Source organism: Trichechus manatus, unplaced genomic scaffold, assembly GCF_000243295.1.
Source record: "Trichechus manatus latirostris isolate Lorelei unplaced genomic scaffold, TriManLat1.0 scaffold00338, whole genome shotgun sequence".
NCBI lineage: Eukaryota > Metazoa > Chordata > Mammalia > Sirenia > Trichechidae > Trichechus > Trichechus manatus.
In genome coordinates, this window is record NW_004444274.1 from 77,937 (window position 1) to 94,827 (window position 16,891).

The window sequence follows — 16,891 nt, forward strand, 5'->3', positions numbered from 1 at the left end:
TCTTGTGTGAGAGTCAGTCTCTTGACAGATACATGACAGAGAGACAGACAGACAGATACAGATACAGACATCTATAGCTATACAAATATCTCACTCTTTCTGTATCCTCCATTATCTATGTATGTCTCTTTTAGTCTGTCTCTCTATAGCTCTATCTTCTTCCCTCTGGTCTCTCTATCAGTCTCCCTCGATCTCTTTACATCTCTCTCCATCTGTCTCTGTCTCTCTTTTTCTGTGCCTCTGTATTGTGGCTGTCTCTATTTCTGTTTTCTAACTTCTGCTCCTTCTCATTCTCTCTTTTTCTTCTTCCCTCCCTCCTCCCCTATCCTCTGACCTCTCCCTGTCTCTACCTCTTTCTACGTCCTTTCTTCTCTCCATCCGCCTCATTTTTGGGGCCTGGAGAACGCAGGTGATAGGTGCGATGGAGATGAGGAGTAAAGGGATCCTTGCCCCCTCCCAGCCCTGCCCTCTCCCTCTTTGCCCTCCAGATGCTGGCCACTGCCTTCACCATGGACAGTGTAATCACAGCCATCTTGCTCCTGCTCCTGGCTCTCACCAGCCTGCTCCTGACCCTCACCTCAAGGGGCAAGGGCCGGCTTCCCCCAGGACCCAAACCCCTCCCTCTGCTGGGAAACCTGCTGCAGCTTCACTCCCAAGACATGCTGACCTCCCTCACCAAGGTGAAGGGTCCTAGGCTTGGGTGATGGCGTGAGCAAGGGGGGGTCCCATGGCCCCAGGCCCCCCTGTGACCTGTTTTCTTACCCCCAGCTGAGCAAGGAGTACGACTCAGCATACACAGTGCACCTGCGGCCCAGGCACATGGTGGTTCTCAGTGGGTACCAAGCATGAAGGAGGCACTCGTGGACCAGGGGGACGAGGGCGTTTAGTGGCCATGGCTACTACCCCATCTTTTTCAACTTCACTAAGGGCAATGGTAAGCCTGCTCCCCACCCGCAACCTTTTCCACAGTGAGGAAGGGGATGAGGGTGGGAGACTATCCTCCCAAATGTGGGGCCACTTAGGGCCACTAATCTCACTGAGAACACCAAATGGAACGAAGCTAGGCAGTCCTAGTCTAGGACCAAAGTCCGTCCCACCTTCCCCATCACCATCTTGAATTACCCTTCCATACCAATCCCCATCTCCATTTATCTGCAACCCCATTCTCATTCCAGTCCCTATTTCCATCCCAACCCCATCACCAACTTTCCATCTCAATCAACTGGCCAAATTTTCTGGCCCCAGCCCCCTCTATCCACTTCAACCCAATCCCTACCTGTCAGTCTCTCTCCCAGCAAGAACCAGGAAGGGGACTCAGAGGACAGTGGTTGGGGACCGGTTGTCAGTTGAGCGTCCCCCCCCCCCCACCTCACCCCCGCACTTCTCCTCACCAGGCATAATCTTCTCCAGTGGGAACCGGTGGAAGGTCCTGAGGAGCTTCCCTGGCAAGATTCTGTGGAACTTCGGGATGGGGAAGAGAAGCATCGCGGAGCGGATCCAGGAGGAAGGCAACTTCCTGCTGGCGGAGCTTCGGAAAACTGAAGGTCGGGGTCCCTGAGTGCATCCTTACCCCTAGTTCATGTCCATCCTAGTTAACTATGTCCATCCTAGTTAACTATCAGGGCTGCGGGTGTGTACTCACAGCCCCTAGAGGCTCTTCACTCAGCCCGCGAGGGAAACGGCGCCCCCTGGAGGTGGATCGGTTTGTGGTGCTGTGTTTCCTTGAGGTTTGGCAGCAGGATGTGATGGGGCTCTGTGGTCACCCTATCACTTATCACTGTGCGGTAGTTTGAGAACAACTTGGGTAATTGTGGGGAACGATGATGATAACAATGCTCTTGAGAGCTCACCACATGCCGGGCTCTGTGCTAAGCACATTTTCATGCATAAGCCCGTTAAGCCTCGGAACAATTCATTTTGCAGATGAAGAAATGGAGGCACCAAGAGGTTAAATAACTGGACTGAAGTAACACAGCTAGTAAATGGAGGAGGAGCAAGAATGTAGACCCACATCTACTGACACCAAACACTCAACACGCTAATGTCCATTTATTAAGCACTTGCTGGAGCCCTGGTGGTGCAGCGGTTAAGTGCTACTGTTGTTAACCAAAAGGTCAGCAGTTAGAATCCACCAGACGCGCCTGGGAACCCCTATGAGGCAGTTCTACTCTGTCCTACAGGGTTGCTATGAGTCAGAATAGACTCCACAGCAATGAGTTTTAACCAGTTTAAGCACTTGCTGTATACCAGGCACTATATTAAACCCTTCACTTTTGTTAATTCACTTCACCCTCCCAGCAACCCAGGAAGTGGGAACTATGACAGGTGAGGAAGCTGAGGCCCAGAAAGGTTAAGTCATGTGCCCAAGGTCACACAGTCAGCAAGTGGCAGAGCAGGTATACAAACCCAGGTAAAGCTGCTGCCCTGTGGAAAATAAGTGAATAAAAACACCCAACACTGACATGGTCCCTACCACTGCTCCAAGAGCTTTGTGTATCTCCTTTGTGTATATTCTTCACCCAAACCTAAGAAGTAGATCATGTTATAAGCCCCACTTTACAGGAGGGGAAAGTGAGACACAGAGCAGTTCACAGCCCCCTACCCTCCTCTCCAAATCTTGCTGGCTTTGGGCAAGAAAAAGTGTACAGGCGATGCTGCAGGGATTAAACGACGTGACTAAATGACATGAAATAATAACTGTCTGTATTAGCTTCCTGTGGCCACTGTAACAAATTACCACAAACTTAGTTTAAAATGAGTCAGAAGGGCTGTGTTCCTTCTGGAGGGTCTGGGGGAGAATGTGTTTCTTTGTCTTTTCTAGCTTCTAGAGGCCACCTGCATTCCTTGGCTTGTAGCTCCATCTTCCATCTTGAAAGCCGGAAGCAACACAGCATCCTCCGATCTCTCTCCTTCTCTCTCTCTGCTTCCATCATCACATTGCCTTTTCTCACTCTGGCCCTCCAGCCTCCCTCTTTTAAGAACCCTCGTGATTATATTGGGCCTACCCAGTTAATCCAGGATTATCTCCCCATCTCAAAATCTTTAACTTAATCACATCTGCAAAGTCTCTTGTACCATGTAAGGTAAAATATTCACAAGTTCTGGGGACTAGGACATGGACATATTTTTGGGGGGAGGAGGGGATTACTCAACCTACCATATCACCCTGGTTTGTAACAGGCTCACAGCGGGCCTTTAGCGAAGCACGTCTCAGCCACACACTCACTGACTCCTTGTAACAGCCCCATGAGGCAAGGACTGTCATCAAGCCCATTTTACAGAGAAGAAAACTATTAGAGAAGGGAAGTCAGTTGGCCCAGGTCACATGGAGACAAAGAGTCTAAGTCAGTATTCAGACTATGTCTTTCTAACTGCAGAGCCAGTTTTCTGGGCTGTACTACTGTGTCTGGGCTGATGTGTTGAAATAGGTTGCTTTGGTGTTGTCTTCCGTGGTCTTTTCAATTGCTGGATCCTTGAGCATTAGGCGCTGCGTCGCTCTGGGTTATTGGTGGGTGACATTGCAGTGTTGTCAGGCACTGCATGTGTGCTGTCTGCTTTGCTGCCAACGTTGTTGCATTGCTATATATCGTTAGTATGTCGTCTGTTCTGCTGCTTTGCATGGTTGTATGTGTTGCGATGTCACAGACGGCTTGTTCTGTGCTGTCTTCTGGGTTGCTGTGCATTATTGTTGTGTTCTGTGTTGCAGGATGATACGGCTATAGGCTGGTAATATGTACCCGTGTGTTACGTATTGTGTTACCCTATTTTGGGATGTTCCTGGGCTGGCTGTTAGATTTTTGTGGATTGTGTGTGTTGCATGTACTGTGGTCGTATTCGCGGTGTGTTGTCTTGCCATAGGCTGTTAAGGGTTCTGTGATGCCTGATGACCGCTGGGTGTTGTGCTGGGTGCTGTGTTCAATTGTGGCCAAGAACAGAGTGTTCCATTGCTGGGTATTGTTGTCCCAAGTGCTACAGCGTGTTGTGACTCCTGTGCAGCCTGTTGCGTTGTCAAATATTTTGGGGGTATTGTGATGCTGCATGCTGGAGGGGCCAAGTGGATGCGTTCTGTGCTGCAAGCATGTTGGCACCGTTAGGTTGGATGTTGTGCAAACTAGGGCTGTCGCTGCCCAGGCTCTGTCGTGTGGCACATTATACCTCCCGAGCTATGGCCCTTGACCCATTCCGCTCCTCACCCTCAGGCAAGTCTTTTGACCCCACGTTTGTGCTGAGCTGCTCAGTGTCCAGCATCATCTGCTCGTTGCTCTTCGGTAGCCGCTTCGACTACAATGACGATCATCTGCTCACCATTATTAGCCTCATCAACGACAACTTCAAAATCATGAGCAGCCCTTGGGGAGAGGTCTGGAGGCCGACGCTGGCTGGGAGCCGGGAGGGCGTCCACAAGGTGGGGGGCAAAGAGGAAACAGCTGGTGCAGAAGGGATTGGAATTGGGTCTGCCTGACCCCGCCCCTCCGTATGACCTCCGCCTAGCCACACCCTTTCCTACTCAACGCTGTCTCTACCTCTCACAGCCTTGCCAGCACGTGGCTGCCCCTCAAGACCGACCCCATCCCTACCTACCTGATCCACCCCGACCCCACTGCCCCCCACCCCCTCGCCTGTTCCTCCTGACCCTCCCGACCTTGTCCCGTCCCCAGATGTACAACCTCTTCCCAAGTCTCCTGGACTGGGTGCCTGGGCCACACCGACGCCTCTTCCAGGATTTCGGGCACATGAAGGACCTCATTGCCAGCAGCGTCCGCGACCACCAGGCCTCTCTCGACCCCAGCTTTCCCCGGGACTTCATCAATTGCTTCCTCACCAAAATGGCTCAAGTACACCATGCTAGGAAGTCCCCCCTCGGTCTGACCTGAAGCCTTTCTGCTGCCCCTGCCTCAAATCAACATGGATTCCGGGTTGGGCAGGCTCTGAAATGGTCTTCCTAGTAGACTCTTCCCACCTCTAAGAGGTGAAGCTGAACACCTGGCCCCGCAGGGCTGGAGCTGGGTACCTCTCGGAGCCACTACCAATTTACAGCTTAATTAGAAGTCGTTAAGACTCAGTTCAAGATGCTAATTGTAGGCCCCACTGCTGAGATTTTCCCGAACCTGCCCTTCCGCGCTCTCCAGCTTCCCCAAAGGAAGGAAGTTAAACAGAGGCGAGACTGAACTGGCAGGTCCAAGGGAACAGGTCGCACAGGCTCCGAGCCCACGGTGAGTGTCCAGGGGGATCTCCTGGCCCTGACTCACGTCCCCATCCCTCCACCCCCACAGAAGCAGGACCCGCTCAGCCACTTGTACATGGATACTCTGCTAATGACCACACATAACTTGCTACTCGGTGGCACCGAGACTGTAGGCACCACTCTGCGTCATGCGTTCCTTGTGCTCATGAAGTACCCAGAAGTGCAAGGTGCGCGACCCTAAACCTGGCCGGGAGACCTGCTCACACAGCTCCGCCCCCTGGACCGGCCCCGCCCACACGCTCAAGCCTCGCCCCTCCCGCCTCTAAGCTTCGCCCTCAGACAATGAGACACGGCCACAAGCCAGGGTCGCACAGCCAAACCAACAATCTACTACGCAACACGGAGGCCGACCCCACCCACATGGCCCTCGCGATCCACACAGCTGCCCAGACCCGCACCCCTCCGCATGGTCTTGCTTCACGGCCCACCTCTGACTCCGCCCACAGCACGCGTCCGGCCTCGGAGCCCGCAGGGCCTGCCCAGGAGCCCAGTTCCGACCCCTCCTATACAATCTGACCAGCCTACACAGCACTGTCCGCGTCCCCACCTCTCCAAGGACCGCCTGTGGGCCTATCCCCGAACCCTAGCCTCTAGGACACTGTCCCGTAGCCGACTGGGCCCATGCCGCCTGCCCCGCCTCTGACCTCGTTCTCCCGCACAACCCACCTCCTTGCTCCGGCACCCAGTCGGTCCCTCCTCTAAACCCCGCCCACAATTCCATCAGGAGTCTGGCCTCCCGGTAACCCCAAAGCCCCGCCCACACAGCCCCGCCCCTCAGAACCCGTGCCCAAACCAGCCATTCGTCCTCATCCGGTCTCTGAACCCACCCCACCCACGCATTCGAGCCCGCCCCCTCCTTCCAAGTCTCCAGCTAACCCTCACGCGCCCCTGCAGTGGCACCTGCCGGTGGGAGCTGTTGACTGGCACGCACACACACGCGCACACACACACAGACACACACACACACACACACACACCGTCTTCCCGGCCCAGTCGCGTCGCGCTGAGGCCCTTGACTACGCTTCTTACTCCCCCAGCCCGCGTACAGGAGGAGATCGACAGCGTGGTGGGGCGCGCGCGGCTGCCGTCGCTGGAGGCCCGCACCGCCATGCCCTATACTGATGCCGTGATCCACGTGGTGCAGCGCTTCGCGGATGCCATCCCCATGAACTTGCCGCACCGCGTCATTCAGGACACGGCCTTCCGCGGCTTCCTTCTACCCAAGGTGCGCCAGGAACCTGGCAAAAGACATCTGGCACCTTAGAAAGAGGCATCCCAGGCCCTAGCAAACTTGTATTCGCGTTTCTAGCAACGGGGATACCGGGCCCCGGCTGGTAATCGACACCCCGGGCTTTACAAACTGCCATCTCGGGCCCTAAACAGAGGCATCCGAGACCCTTGAATCCAGAATCCCATGATCCCAACCTGGATTATAGTGGGCTGGACCCCGTTCTAAACCCCAGACCCCTTCCCTATGATAGGTCCCCTTCCTAGGACCTGTTTTCAAAATTTCCAGAGGCTGGGACTTTATTCTGAGGATCCCCTGTGCCCAGACACTCTTCTCAGAACCTCTCTCCATTCCCAGAAACCCGAAATCCTCCCCCACAAGAGGGAGTGTCCTGCACCCCTGTCTCAGACCCAGCAACACAGCTTCCAGCACCCATCACTCGGAACCCAGACTTCCACGCAAACTTCCCGGATCCCTCATCGTGTCCCACGCCCCATCCCCCATATCAAGTCCCCAGGACTCCAGCTCTGTGGAGTGGAACCCTAGTTCCAAGCCTGCCCCACAACTCTTCTACACCACTAATCCCCACCTCCCCCACACTCAGGGCACGGATGTGATCACCCTCCCTCACAACGTCCACTACGATCCCAGCCGGTTCCTAACACCGAAGAAGTGCAACCCCCAGCATTTTCTGGATGAAAATCAATCCTTCAAGAACAGCCCTGCCTTTATGCCCTTCTCAGCTGGTGAGGGCAGTGGGGGTGGGAGTCAGAGTGTCTGGCTCCCATATTTCTACCCACATTCCGCTCCCAAAACCCTCGCACTGCACTTCATCATCCCACCTCTTCCCCCCTTCCGACTTTGTTCTGTAGGTAGCTAATGAATAAGATCCTGTGGAGGGAGGTGGAGAGACAGGGTAGTAATTAACTTGCAAGTGGTCACTGTCAGTCTCTCCACTAGGTGGCGCAGTTGAGATGGTTTTACTTCTTGGCTTTGCTGTTTACTTCGCTTAAAAAAAAAAATCTTCCCTGTTTTCTAAGTAGCTGGGGGGGGGGGGATGCGATAATAATAGGTAACTAAGCATATTGCGGGAGCCCTGGTGGCTCAGTGGTGAAGAGCTCCGGCGAGCTCCGGCTGCTAACCAAAACATCGGCAGTTGGAATCCACCAGCCACGCGCTCGTTGGAAACCCTGTGGGGCATTTCTACTCCGTCCCATAGGGAGTCAGAATCGACTCGACGGCAACAGGTTAACCATACTGAGAGGAGCCCTGGTGGCGCAGTGTTTAAGCGCTCAGCTGCTAACGGAAAGGTTGGAATCCGCGGGACAAAAGACGTAGCAATCTGCTCCCACAAAGATTACACCCTTGACAATGCTATAGCAGTTCTACTCTGTCCTGTAGGGTCGCTGTGAGTCGGAGTCGACGCCACAGTTCACAACCACCACCACCACCATACTGTATGCCAGGTGCCGCCTCTCAGAAGAGCTGTCTAATACAAGGGCAGCGGATAAGAACTGGGCTCTGTAGCCAGACTCCTGGGATTTACATCCCAGCTCTGCCACCTCCTAGCTGTGTGACCTTGGATATGTTACTTTACCGCTCTGTGCCACATCTATAAAAGGGAGATAATAATGAAGCCTACCTCTTGGAGTCATTATGAGGATTAAATTCATTAATATTGGTATACTGTTTAGAGCAGTGTGTACCCGTTGCCATCAAATGATTTCTACAGGACAGAGTTTCCAAAGAGCGGCTGGTGGATTCGAACTGCCCACCTTTTGATTAGAAGCCATAACTCTTAACCACTGCGCCTCCAGGGCAGTGTGTAGCATATAGTAAAAGCTACATAAGCATTATATTCTCATTGCTTTACTGTATTTATCCTTCACAGGGAGCCCTGATGGCAAAATGGTTAAGCGCTCTGCTGTTAACTGGAAGGTTGGTGGTTGGAACCCATCAGTGGCTCCCGGGGGAAAGACCTGGCAATCTGCTCCCGTAAAATTACAACCTAGAAAACCCTTTGGGGCAGTTCTACTCTGTCCTGTAGGGTCACTCTGAGTTGGAATCTACTTGCCGGCACCTAACAACAACAACTCTTCACAGACTTCCTGAGGCACTGTTATCATCCCCGTTTTAAATAGCCAGAAACCGAGGCCTAGAGGGGTTAAATGGCTTGCCCGAGAGCACAGAACTAGTAGTGGCAGAGCTGGGATTCGAACCCAAGCAGTCGCACTTGTATCGGTCAGGTCATTCGGCTCCACGATTTACTTAAAGCATCTTCCCCAGACCTTTAGATGGGCGGCTCTGTGACGTCCCCAACCATTATTCTCATAGGTTTTCTCTTGAAATTTGGCAAGGGAGAGTCCCCTCACCCCATCTCCTCTCATCTCTCCTCCCCATCCCCGCAGGGCGCAGACTGCGCCTTGGCGAGTCGCTGGGCTGGCGCATGGAGCTCTTCCTCTACCTCACCGCCATCCTGCAGAGCTTCTCGCTGCAGCCGCTGGGGGCGCCCGAGGACATCGACCTGACCCCGATCTGCTCTGGTCTAGGCAATTTGCCGCGGCCCTTCCAGAAGTGCCTGCGCGCGCGCGAACGCCCCAGCCTCGGCCGCTCCAGATTCGCCCGCGCAGTCGACGAGGCTCGCCCCCAGGGGTTGCTCCGTCCCTCTTCTTGTGCCAGTGTCTGCCCCCATCCCTCTCGCTGTCACACTCTCTTCCCCGCACCCTCTGCCTTACACTTGCCCATCCCCCACCCCTCCCATCTTTACGGGATCTGCGCCCCCAGAGGCAGAGAAAGACATGGGGGAGGAGGTGTATGCCCCTATTTCACTCACAGCACTTACCCAATCACGCGCCCTTTCCTGGGCTTTTTGTATCCTTTCCTAATAAATTATAATAGATTCAAACCTGTCTTGGCTGAATTACGTGGAGAAGGACGGCCCCTTAGGACTGGGGGAGGGGCGGTCTGGCTGCAAAGAGGGAAGAGTTGTGGGGAGTCTACCCTGCCCCTTGGGGCGTCTGCGGTGGAGGAATCTTGTTTCCTGGAGACAGGCTGGAAGGCAAAGGATGTGAGGCCTGAAGACAAAGAAACAAAGACGGCAGTCGAGAGAGATACCAAACAGAGGGAGGCTGGGAGATATGCGGCGTACTGTACAAAGACAGAATTATAAACAGAGAGAAAGCAAGAGACTCGGAGACAGAACAGTCTTAGAGACAGGCAGAGGAATAACAATTACTAACACACAGTGCTTACCATAAGGAGCCCTGGTGGCACAGTGGTTAAAGCGCTTGAGTGCTAACGGTAAGGTCGGTGGTTCGAAACCAGCAGCAGCTCCGCGGGAGAAAAATGTGGCAGTCGGCTTCCGTAGAGATTTATAGCCTTGGAAACCCTACAGTCACTCTGAGTTGGAATCGACTCGATGGCGGTGGGTTTCGGTTAGCGCTTACCGTGTGCCACAGGCTGTTCTAAATGCTTCACACACTGCCTCATTTAATTCTCCCTGTGAGGTAAAGCCGCGTCCCTGGATGGAGCAAATGGTTATGAAGCAAACGGTTAACTCACGCACACTGCTAACTGAAAGGTTGGAGGTTCCAGTGCTCCCAGGATGCCTCAGAAGAAAGGCCTGGCAATCTACTTCCGAAAAATCAGCCACTGAAAACCCTATGGAGCTCAGTTCTACGCTGACATACATCAGATCGCTACGAGTCAGAATTCACTGCACTGCAACTGGTACTATGAGTTAAAGAGATATTATTTTCACATTTTTACGGAGGAGCAAACTGAGAGTCAGAGAGGGGAAGTGACTTGCCTGAGATCACACAATCAGAAAAGAGCGGAGCTGGGATCTGAACGCAGATCATCTGGCTTCAGACGCTGCGCTCCTCACCACCACCTCTCAATCTCCCGAGTCAGAGATAGACACCATCAGAGACAGCGAAAGGCAGAGAGATACAGAGAAATGGATAGGCAAAGAACAGGAGTGACAGACAGGAAAGAAACAGAGAGAAATAACCAGAGAAAGAGAGGAAAGGTCATAAACGCGGAAGTGAGACACAGAAGGAGTAAGACTCACTCCCCTCCTCACCCCTCTCACGGGACAGGACAATTCCTTTGTCCTGCAATTCCCCCCTTTGGGGTGGGGGCCTCCCAGCCTGGGGCCAGATGTGACACACTGACATCCTGCTGACGGTAGCTTTTCTCCAGGGGCGGGCAGGCGTCCTAAACTGCAGTGAGCCAGATTTAAGCAGAATGGAGCTGTCCGCCCCTCAAGCCATAGGCAGAGGTGGCCTGGGAGGTCCTACCCTTAAACAGCATCTTCCAGAAGGGCCAGCCAGAAGCTGGAACATGCTCTGCTGAATATGAGACCGGCTGGGATGGAGGCTTATAAGCAGTCCCCACCTAGGGCGCTGGCTTCTTAATCCCCACGCTGTTCCCGCCACAAGCCGACCACAGAGTCCGCCTCAAGTCCCGGCCACGGAGACGCAGAGATGGAGGCACAGAGGTTGTGGGAAAGAAAAATGGACAGATGGCCAGGAGGAACACACAAAGATACTGAAAAAGAGAAGAGAAAGAAAGAGACAGCAAGACACCTAGAGACAGCAGAGAGAGATCCTGAAAAACATGGACCGGGAGTGAGACAAAGGAGGACAAAAAGACACTGAGAAAAAAGGAGAGAGAGACGCCCAGAAAGAGGGAAGACAAAGAGATTCTAAGAAGAGACAGAAATGGAAAGAGGAACCGAGGTGAAGACAGACAGAGAGACCCCAGAGAAAAGTAAAAAGGCAATTAGAGAGACAGAGGCCTCAAGAGCTGAGACAGGGACAGACAAGAAGAAAAACGGTCACAGGCATTCAGGGAGAGAGACTGAGAGGGAAAAGGGAGTCAGAGAGACAGGGAAACAGAGGCAGAAACGGGGACAAAGAGAGTCGGGCACTCACTCGTTTATTCATTCATTCATTCAACAAATATTTATTAAGCACCCACTGTGTGCTGAGGAGTCCCTGGGTGATGCAAATGGTTAACGCATTGGACTGCTAACTGAAAGTCTGGTGGTTCCTGTCCACCCAGAGATGCCTCCGAAGAAATACCTGGCGATCTACTTCTGAAAAATGGACCACTGAAAATGGAGCACAGTTCTACTCTGGCACACATGGGTCACCATGAGTCAGAATCGACTCTACGGCAGCTGTTTTGGTTACTCTGTGTTGAGCACTGTTTTAGGTGCTGGCGATAGAGAAGTGAACAGGACAGACAAAACCCCTGCCCCAAAGAGCTGACATTCCAGAGGGACAGAGGGAGAACCCCCAGAGCAAAATAAAGGGAGGAGAATCAGGAGCAGGAGAGAAAGACAGAGACCCTAATCAAGAGGCCCCATCCTAGAGCCTGACACAGGGTGGTGGGGTGGGGTGCTGTCTGCCGAGTCAGTGCCTCACAGCAGGGGCCCTGCCCCCAAATCCCTTCAAGTCACTAGGCTCCCAGACAGAAAGAGGTTGACAGTTAAGGAGGGCCATGGAGAGACTGAGACCGTGAGATTAAGAGGGAGAAAGAGACTTGGGGGGCAAGACAGAGACAGGGAGACACGGAGGCAGAGATGCTGACGGAGAAAGCGAGGCAGAAACCCTGAGACAGAGGGAGAGATGCACAGACAGCAACAGACCGACTGAGATGAGAGGCAGAGACAGACATGAACGCAGGCAGACATGAAGAGAGCAAAACAGAGGGAGTCAAACGGGAAGAGAGAGAGAGAGAGAAACGAACAGACAAAAACACGGACACAGAGACCGAGAGCGGGGAAGACACAGAGATGAAACAAATATAGAGACACCCCCAGGGACAAGCCCAGGTCCCACCCCCTCCCCAGGCCCTGGCCCTGTGCCAGGCACCTGAAGGAAGGCTGGATTAGAAAGGTAGGGGCAGGTGGAGGAAGGGTGGGCTGCATTCCTGAACAGTCTGTCCTCTGTACTGTCTCAGCCCCACTGCCTGCTCCTGGCCCATTCTGGTCTGGGTCTGCCCCCTCCACCAGTGCCTGCAGGCCCGGAGAAGTGATGGGTGAGTTTGTCTGCCATTATGGCCTGACCTCAGATGGGAGTGCCCTCTGAGGAGTTTGGGAGGCCTGACGACCAGGGCGTACAGCAGCATGGGCACAGGACATTAGGGGGCATCTGGGTGGTGAAGACTTGGGAATACAGCTGTCAGCAGTTCAGGGCAGGGCATAAGTATGGGGACTCAGAGGGGATTAACGTGTGGGAAGTCACCCAGGGGTCACAGGACAGGCAAGGAAGTGCCAGGCTGATGGGCATCAGGAGGCTAGGGGGACTCAAGTGAGCATCTGCAGACAGGTACAGCATACAGGGTTCCAACGGTCATGGGCATACAAGTGACAAGGACTCAGGTGTGAATCCCTAGGAAACACAGGCACAGAGCACAGAAGTGCCGGGCTGAGGGGTACCACATCAGGAGGTGCTTTTAGGAGTGTATTTAGGAGTCAGGAATGTATTTAGGGGTCCAAGGTACAGGAAACAGCATTCAGAGGTCACAGGCCTAGAGGTGGCCAGTGCATTCAGGGGAGCACAAAATGGCCCCAAAGGTGCTAGAGGCTCAGGAAGGTGCACCTGTTCGCCAGGTGTATTAACACGAAAATGCTGGTGCATGGAAGTTACCCAATAGTGCAGGCCCAGGCAGGCACAAAAAAGCCAGGGGAGCCAGGCACAGAATTGCTAGGGCTGGGGTTGGGGTGGAGACCCGGGGTGAGGGAATCAATGGAATGAACGCCTACAGACGCCCACCCCTCCCACACTGGTACCCGCCCCTACTCCACCCAAGACCCCATGGGAATCAAACGGAGGTGAAGGGGCACAGGCATCAAGGATCGCAGGCACGATGGGAACTGGCCTGATAGCGCTGCTGTTGCTGCTCCTGGTGCTGGCGCTAGCGCGGCGCGGCTGGAGTGCGCTGGGCACTTGGGCACAGAGTGCCCTGCCCCCTCCCCGCTCCCCCCTCCGCTCCCCACCCCGGGCCGAGCCGCTCCTTCTGCTGGGGGACTTGCTGCAGCTGCAATCCGGACGCCTGGACCGGGCACTGATGGAGGTAGCCGACAGTGGGAGGGAGAAATGAATTCTGGATTCGTGGAGGTGGGGCACGGGGCTGGAACTCCTGGTTTCCTGAATGAAGACAGAGCTGGGGGCTTGGACCTCGTGGGTCCTGAGAAAGGATGAGAGGCCCTACTCCTGAGTGGAAAAGAAGAGGATTGGGGAGAAGGGCTGCCGCGAGTCTGGACACCTGGGTCCTGAGGAAAGAGGAGGCTGGGGCGGGAAGTCAAATCTCCGGGGAAGAAGGGGATGGGGCCTGAGCTCCAGGATCGTGGCGGAGTCGGGTCAGGGGCCCGGATTCCTGGGGCCTGAAGGAGGAACCTGAAGCGGGAAGGCAGGTTCCAGATGAAGAGGACACAGGGGATCTGAATTCCTGTTTCAAGGGAAAGCGAGGGCCCGGATACCTAGTTCTAGGTCCTGAGAAGGAGGGAGCTGATGGCTGGACCCCTAGGTCTGAGGCAGGATGGGCTGGGGGCCCAAAGTCCTGGGCTTGAGGAATGAGGATCAGCGGCCTGGCCTCTTGGGTAGGAAGGAGGTGCAGGCTGGGGGTGGGGACTCTCGGTTCCTGTGGAGGGGGGTCAGGAGCCCAAACTGGGACCCCTCTGAGCGCCAGCTCCCCGTAGCTCTCGGCCCGCTGGGGCCCTGTGTTCACCTGTGCGGCCGGGCCCGCGCCCTGCGGTGGTGCTGTGAGGCTACGCAGCGCTGCGGGACGCATTAGTGCTGCAGGCGGGCACCTTCTCCGGCCGCGGAGCCACGACCGTCTTCGAGCGATTAACGCACGGGAACGGAGACGACTGGTAACTGCGGGCTTGCAGGCAGATGAATGGCGGGGACGGACAGGGCGGGGCCTGATGGAGAATCGGTGCTAACAAGCGCAAATGGCGAGGAGGGGGCGGGGCCAGTGGTGGGGCGGAGCTAAAGCGTGAGGGCCGAATCATCGTGCAGCCAGTAGGAGAGAAGAGCCTAAGAGTCAAAGAGAGCAACCGTGGTCAGGGGTCGGGACCAACAGAGGTGGAGCCAATGAGTGGATAGGGCCGAAGCCAATCAATAGGCAAAAGAGGGATCAAGGAGTAGAAAGCCAGAGTGGCAACCAAGAGGTCAGTAAAGGAGCAGAGGAAAGAGATGCGAAAAAGTCAGGTCCACAAATTGGAGGCCCGGGAAAGGGTGTGGCTAGTGACTGGGCGCTACCGGGATGGGGCGTGGCCAACTCGCTGGCCCACCCCCTGTCTGGGCCCTTCAGGTATCCTCTTTTCTAATGGGCCGCGCTGGCAGAAGCTGCGCAATTTAGCGCTTGGAGCCCTGAAGGAGTTCGGGGTGGGTACGCGAACCACTGAGGAGCGCATCGTGGAAGAGGCGGCTTGTCTGCTTGGTGAATTTCAAGCCGCTGTTGGTGCTGCCCTGCCGGGAAAGCTGAGGGGCCTGGTGTGGGTGTGGCCAATGGATGGCCTAGAAGGGGCCACGGGAAGGGGTTTGGGTGGAACAAGGCAAATTAGCCCAAGAGCTAGCTGGGGGCGGAGACACAGCGTTGTGACCCCCATCCTGTCCTCATCCCCAGGAGTCCCATTCGACCCCAGGCAGCTACTGGATAATGCTGTGTCCAATGTCTTCTGTTCCGTGGTCTTCGGGAACCGCTATGGCTACGGGGACGCGGAGTTCCTGAGGCTCCTGGACCTATTCAATGACAACTTCCGCATCACGAGTTCCAGATGGCGCGAGGTGAGAAGTGTTGGCCCCATCTCTCCCTTGTGTGCCCAATCTTCTGCCAACTCTGAGTATATAAACCTACCTACACTGGAGCATCAGAATAGAACAGTCTTAGAATCTTGTAATGGAAGAGTCCTAGAACCTAGAGCATCAAAGTCCTGGTCCAGTCTCTCCATAGGGAAACTGAGGCCGATTGGCCTTGTCAAGGTCCTACTGAGATCCTATATCCTCAGATATACATTTTCCCCTCTCTCCTGGACTGGCTCCCGGGCCCGCACCATCGAATCTTCCGAAACTTCGCAGAGTTGCAGGTCTCCATCTCCGAACAAATCCAGCGGCACACGCAGACGCGGCAGCCTGGGGAACCCCACGATTTCATCAACTGCTTCCTCGACCAGATGGATAAGGTGCGGGATCCTGCTGCCCCAAACCCTCTCCTTGCCGCCCGTCAGCAGGCGTCTGCGGCAGCGCCCCGTCTCCTCTCACTGCAGTAACGGAAGGACGTGGACAGCCATTTTCACGAGGAGACTTTGCTGATGACGACGCACAACCTTTTATTCGGCGGCACCGAGACCACAAGCACCACCCTGGGCTATGGGCTCCTCATTCTGCTCAAGTTCCCAGAGGTGGCAGGTCTGCGAGGTGGGGAGGCCCAGGATTAAGGGCTGGGACTTCGGGGTGGCACGAGGCGCGCGTGGCTCACAGCCTCCGCCGGCCCCGGCGAAGGTGCAGGCGGAGCTGGACGCCGTGATAGGTCGGATGCGCCCCCCGAGGCTGGCGGACCGCGCGCGCCGACCCTACACCAGCGCCGTGCTACATGAGAGCCAGCGCTTCATCAGCGTGTTGCTGCTGTGGCTGCCGCGCGCTCTCACCCGCGCCGCCCATTTGCCCGGCCACTTCCTGCCCAAGGTGCCCACTGAGCCCCGGGATTATGCGCAGGGGGCGGGGACACGAGGCCTTAGTAATGGGAATCCACCGGCGAGCGCCGTTAATGGACACACAGCCCGAAGAGCTGAAGGAAGGAAGGCCCACCTTCCCGTGGCCTTTTAAAAAGGATCCTTGGCTGCGTGGGGTGCACACTCCCGCCGATTTCTCGTTAACACTAGTTGCACAATCACCGAGGACACCTTTGTAATTCCACTGCTTGTGTCAGCGCACTGCGACCCCACCCAATTCAAGGACCCCAAACGCTTCAACCCCGCCAACTTCCTGGGCAACAAGGGCGAGTTCAGGAGCAACGACGCCTTCATGCAATTTGCCGCAAGTCTGGGCCAGGGGAGGGAAGGGACTGGGTAGACTGGCCCTGGATTGATGTGGGTTGCTCACCGCGTACCCCTATGTCCTCAAGAAAGCGAACGTGCCTGGGCACAGGCCTGGCCCGCTCCAAGATCTTCCTCTTCCTCACTGCCATCCTGCAGCGGTTCTGACTGCTCCCCGTGGGGAGTCCCGCCAACATCGACCTCACACCACAGTACACGGGCTTGGGAAACGTCCCCCCAGCCTTCCAGCTCCGCCAGGTGGCCTGATGAGGTCCCGCCCCGCTGCCCTGGGCTCACTAGCTCTCAGGCTTCCGTACTCCCCTTGGTCAATAAAGGCCCTGAACTGCACATGGGAGCAGGTGGGGGG

At 55.3% G+C, this 16,891-nt stretch overlaps 1 protein-coding gene and 1 pseudogene across 1 annotated transcript; both read left to right on the forward strand.

Moving 5' to 3' along the window:
- Positions 1-509: 509 nt before the first annotated feature.
- On the forward strand, positions 510-12,518 carry LOC101357107 (cytochrome P450 2F1). Its single transcript, XM_023725623.1, is given in 11 exon segments — positions 510-680; positions 769-934; positions 1,395-1,544; positions 4,200-4,360; positions 4,659-4,835; positions 5,145-5,147; positions 5,274-5,412; positions 6,283-6,470; positions 7,078-7,219; positions 8,882-9,153; positions 12,444-12,518. Coding segments are annotated over 11 exon segments (1,644 nt in total).
- Positions 12,519-13,352: 834 nt separating this feature from the next.
- LOC101357355 (cytochrome P450 2F1-like) lies at positions 13,353-16,846 on the forward strand (annotated as a pseudogene).
- The last annotated feature ends 45 nt before the right edge of the window (positions 16,847-16,891 follow it).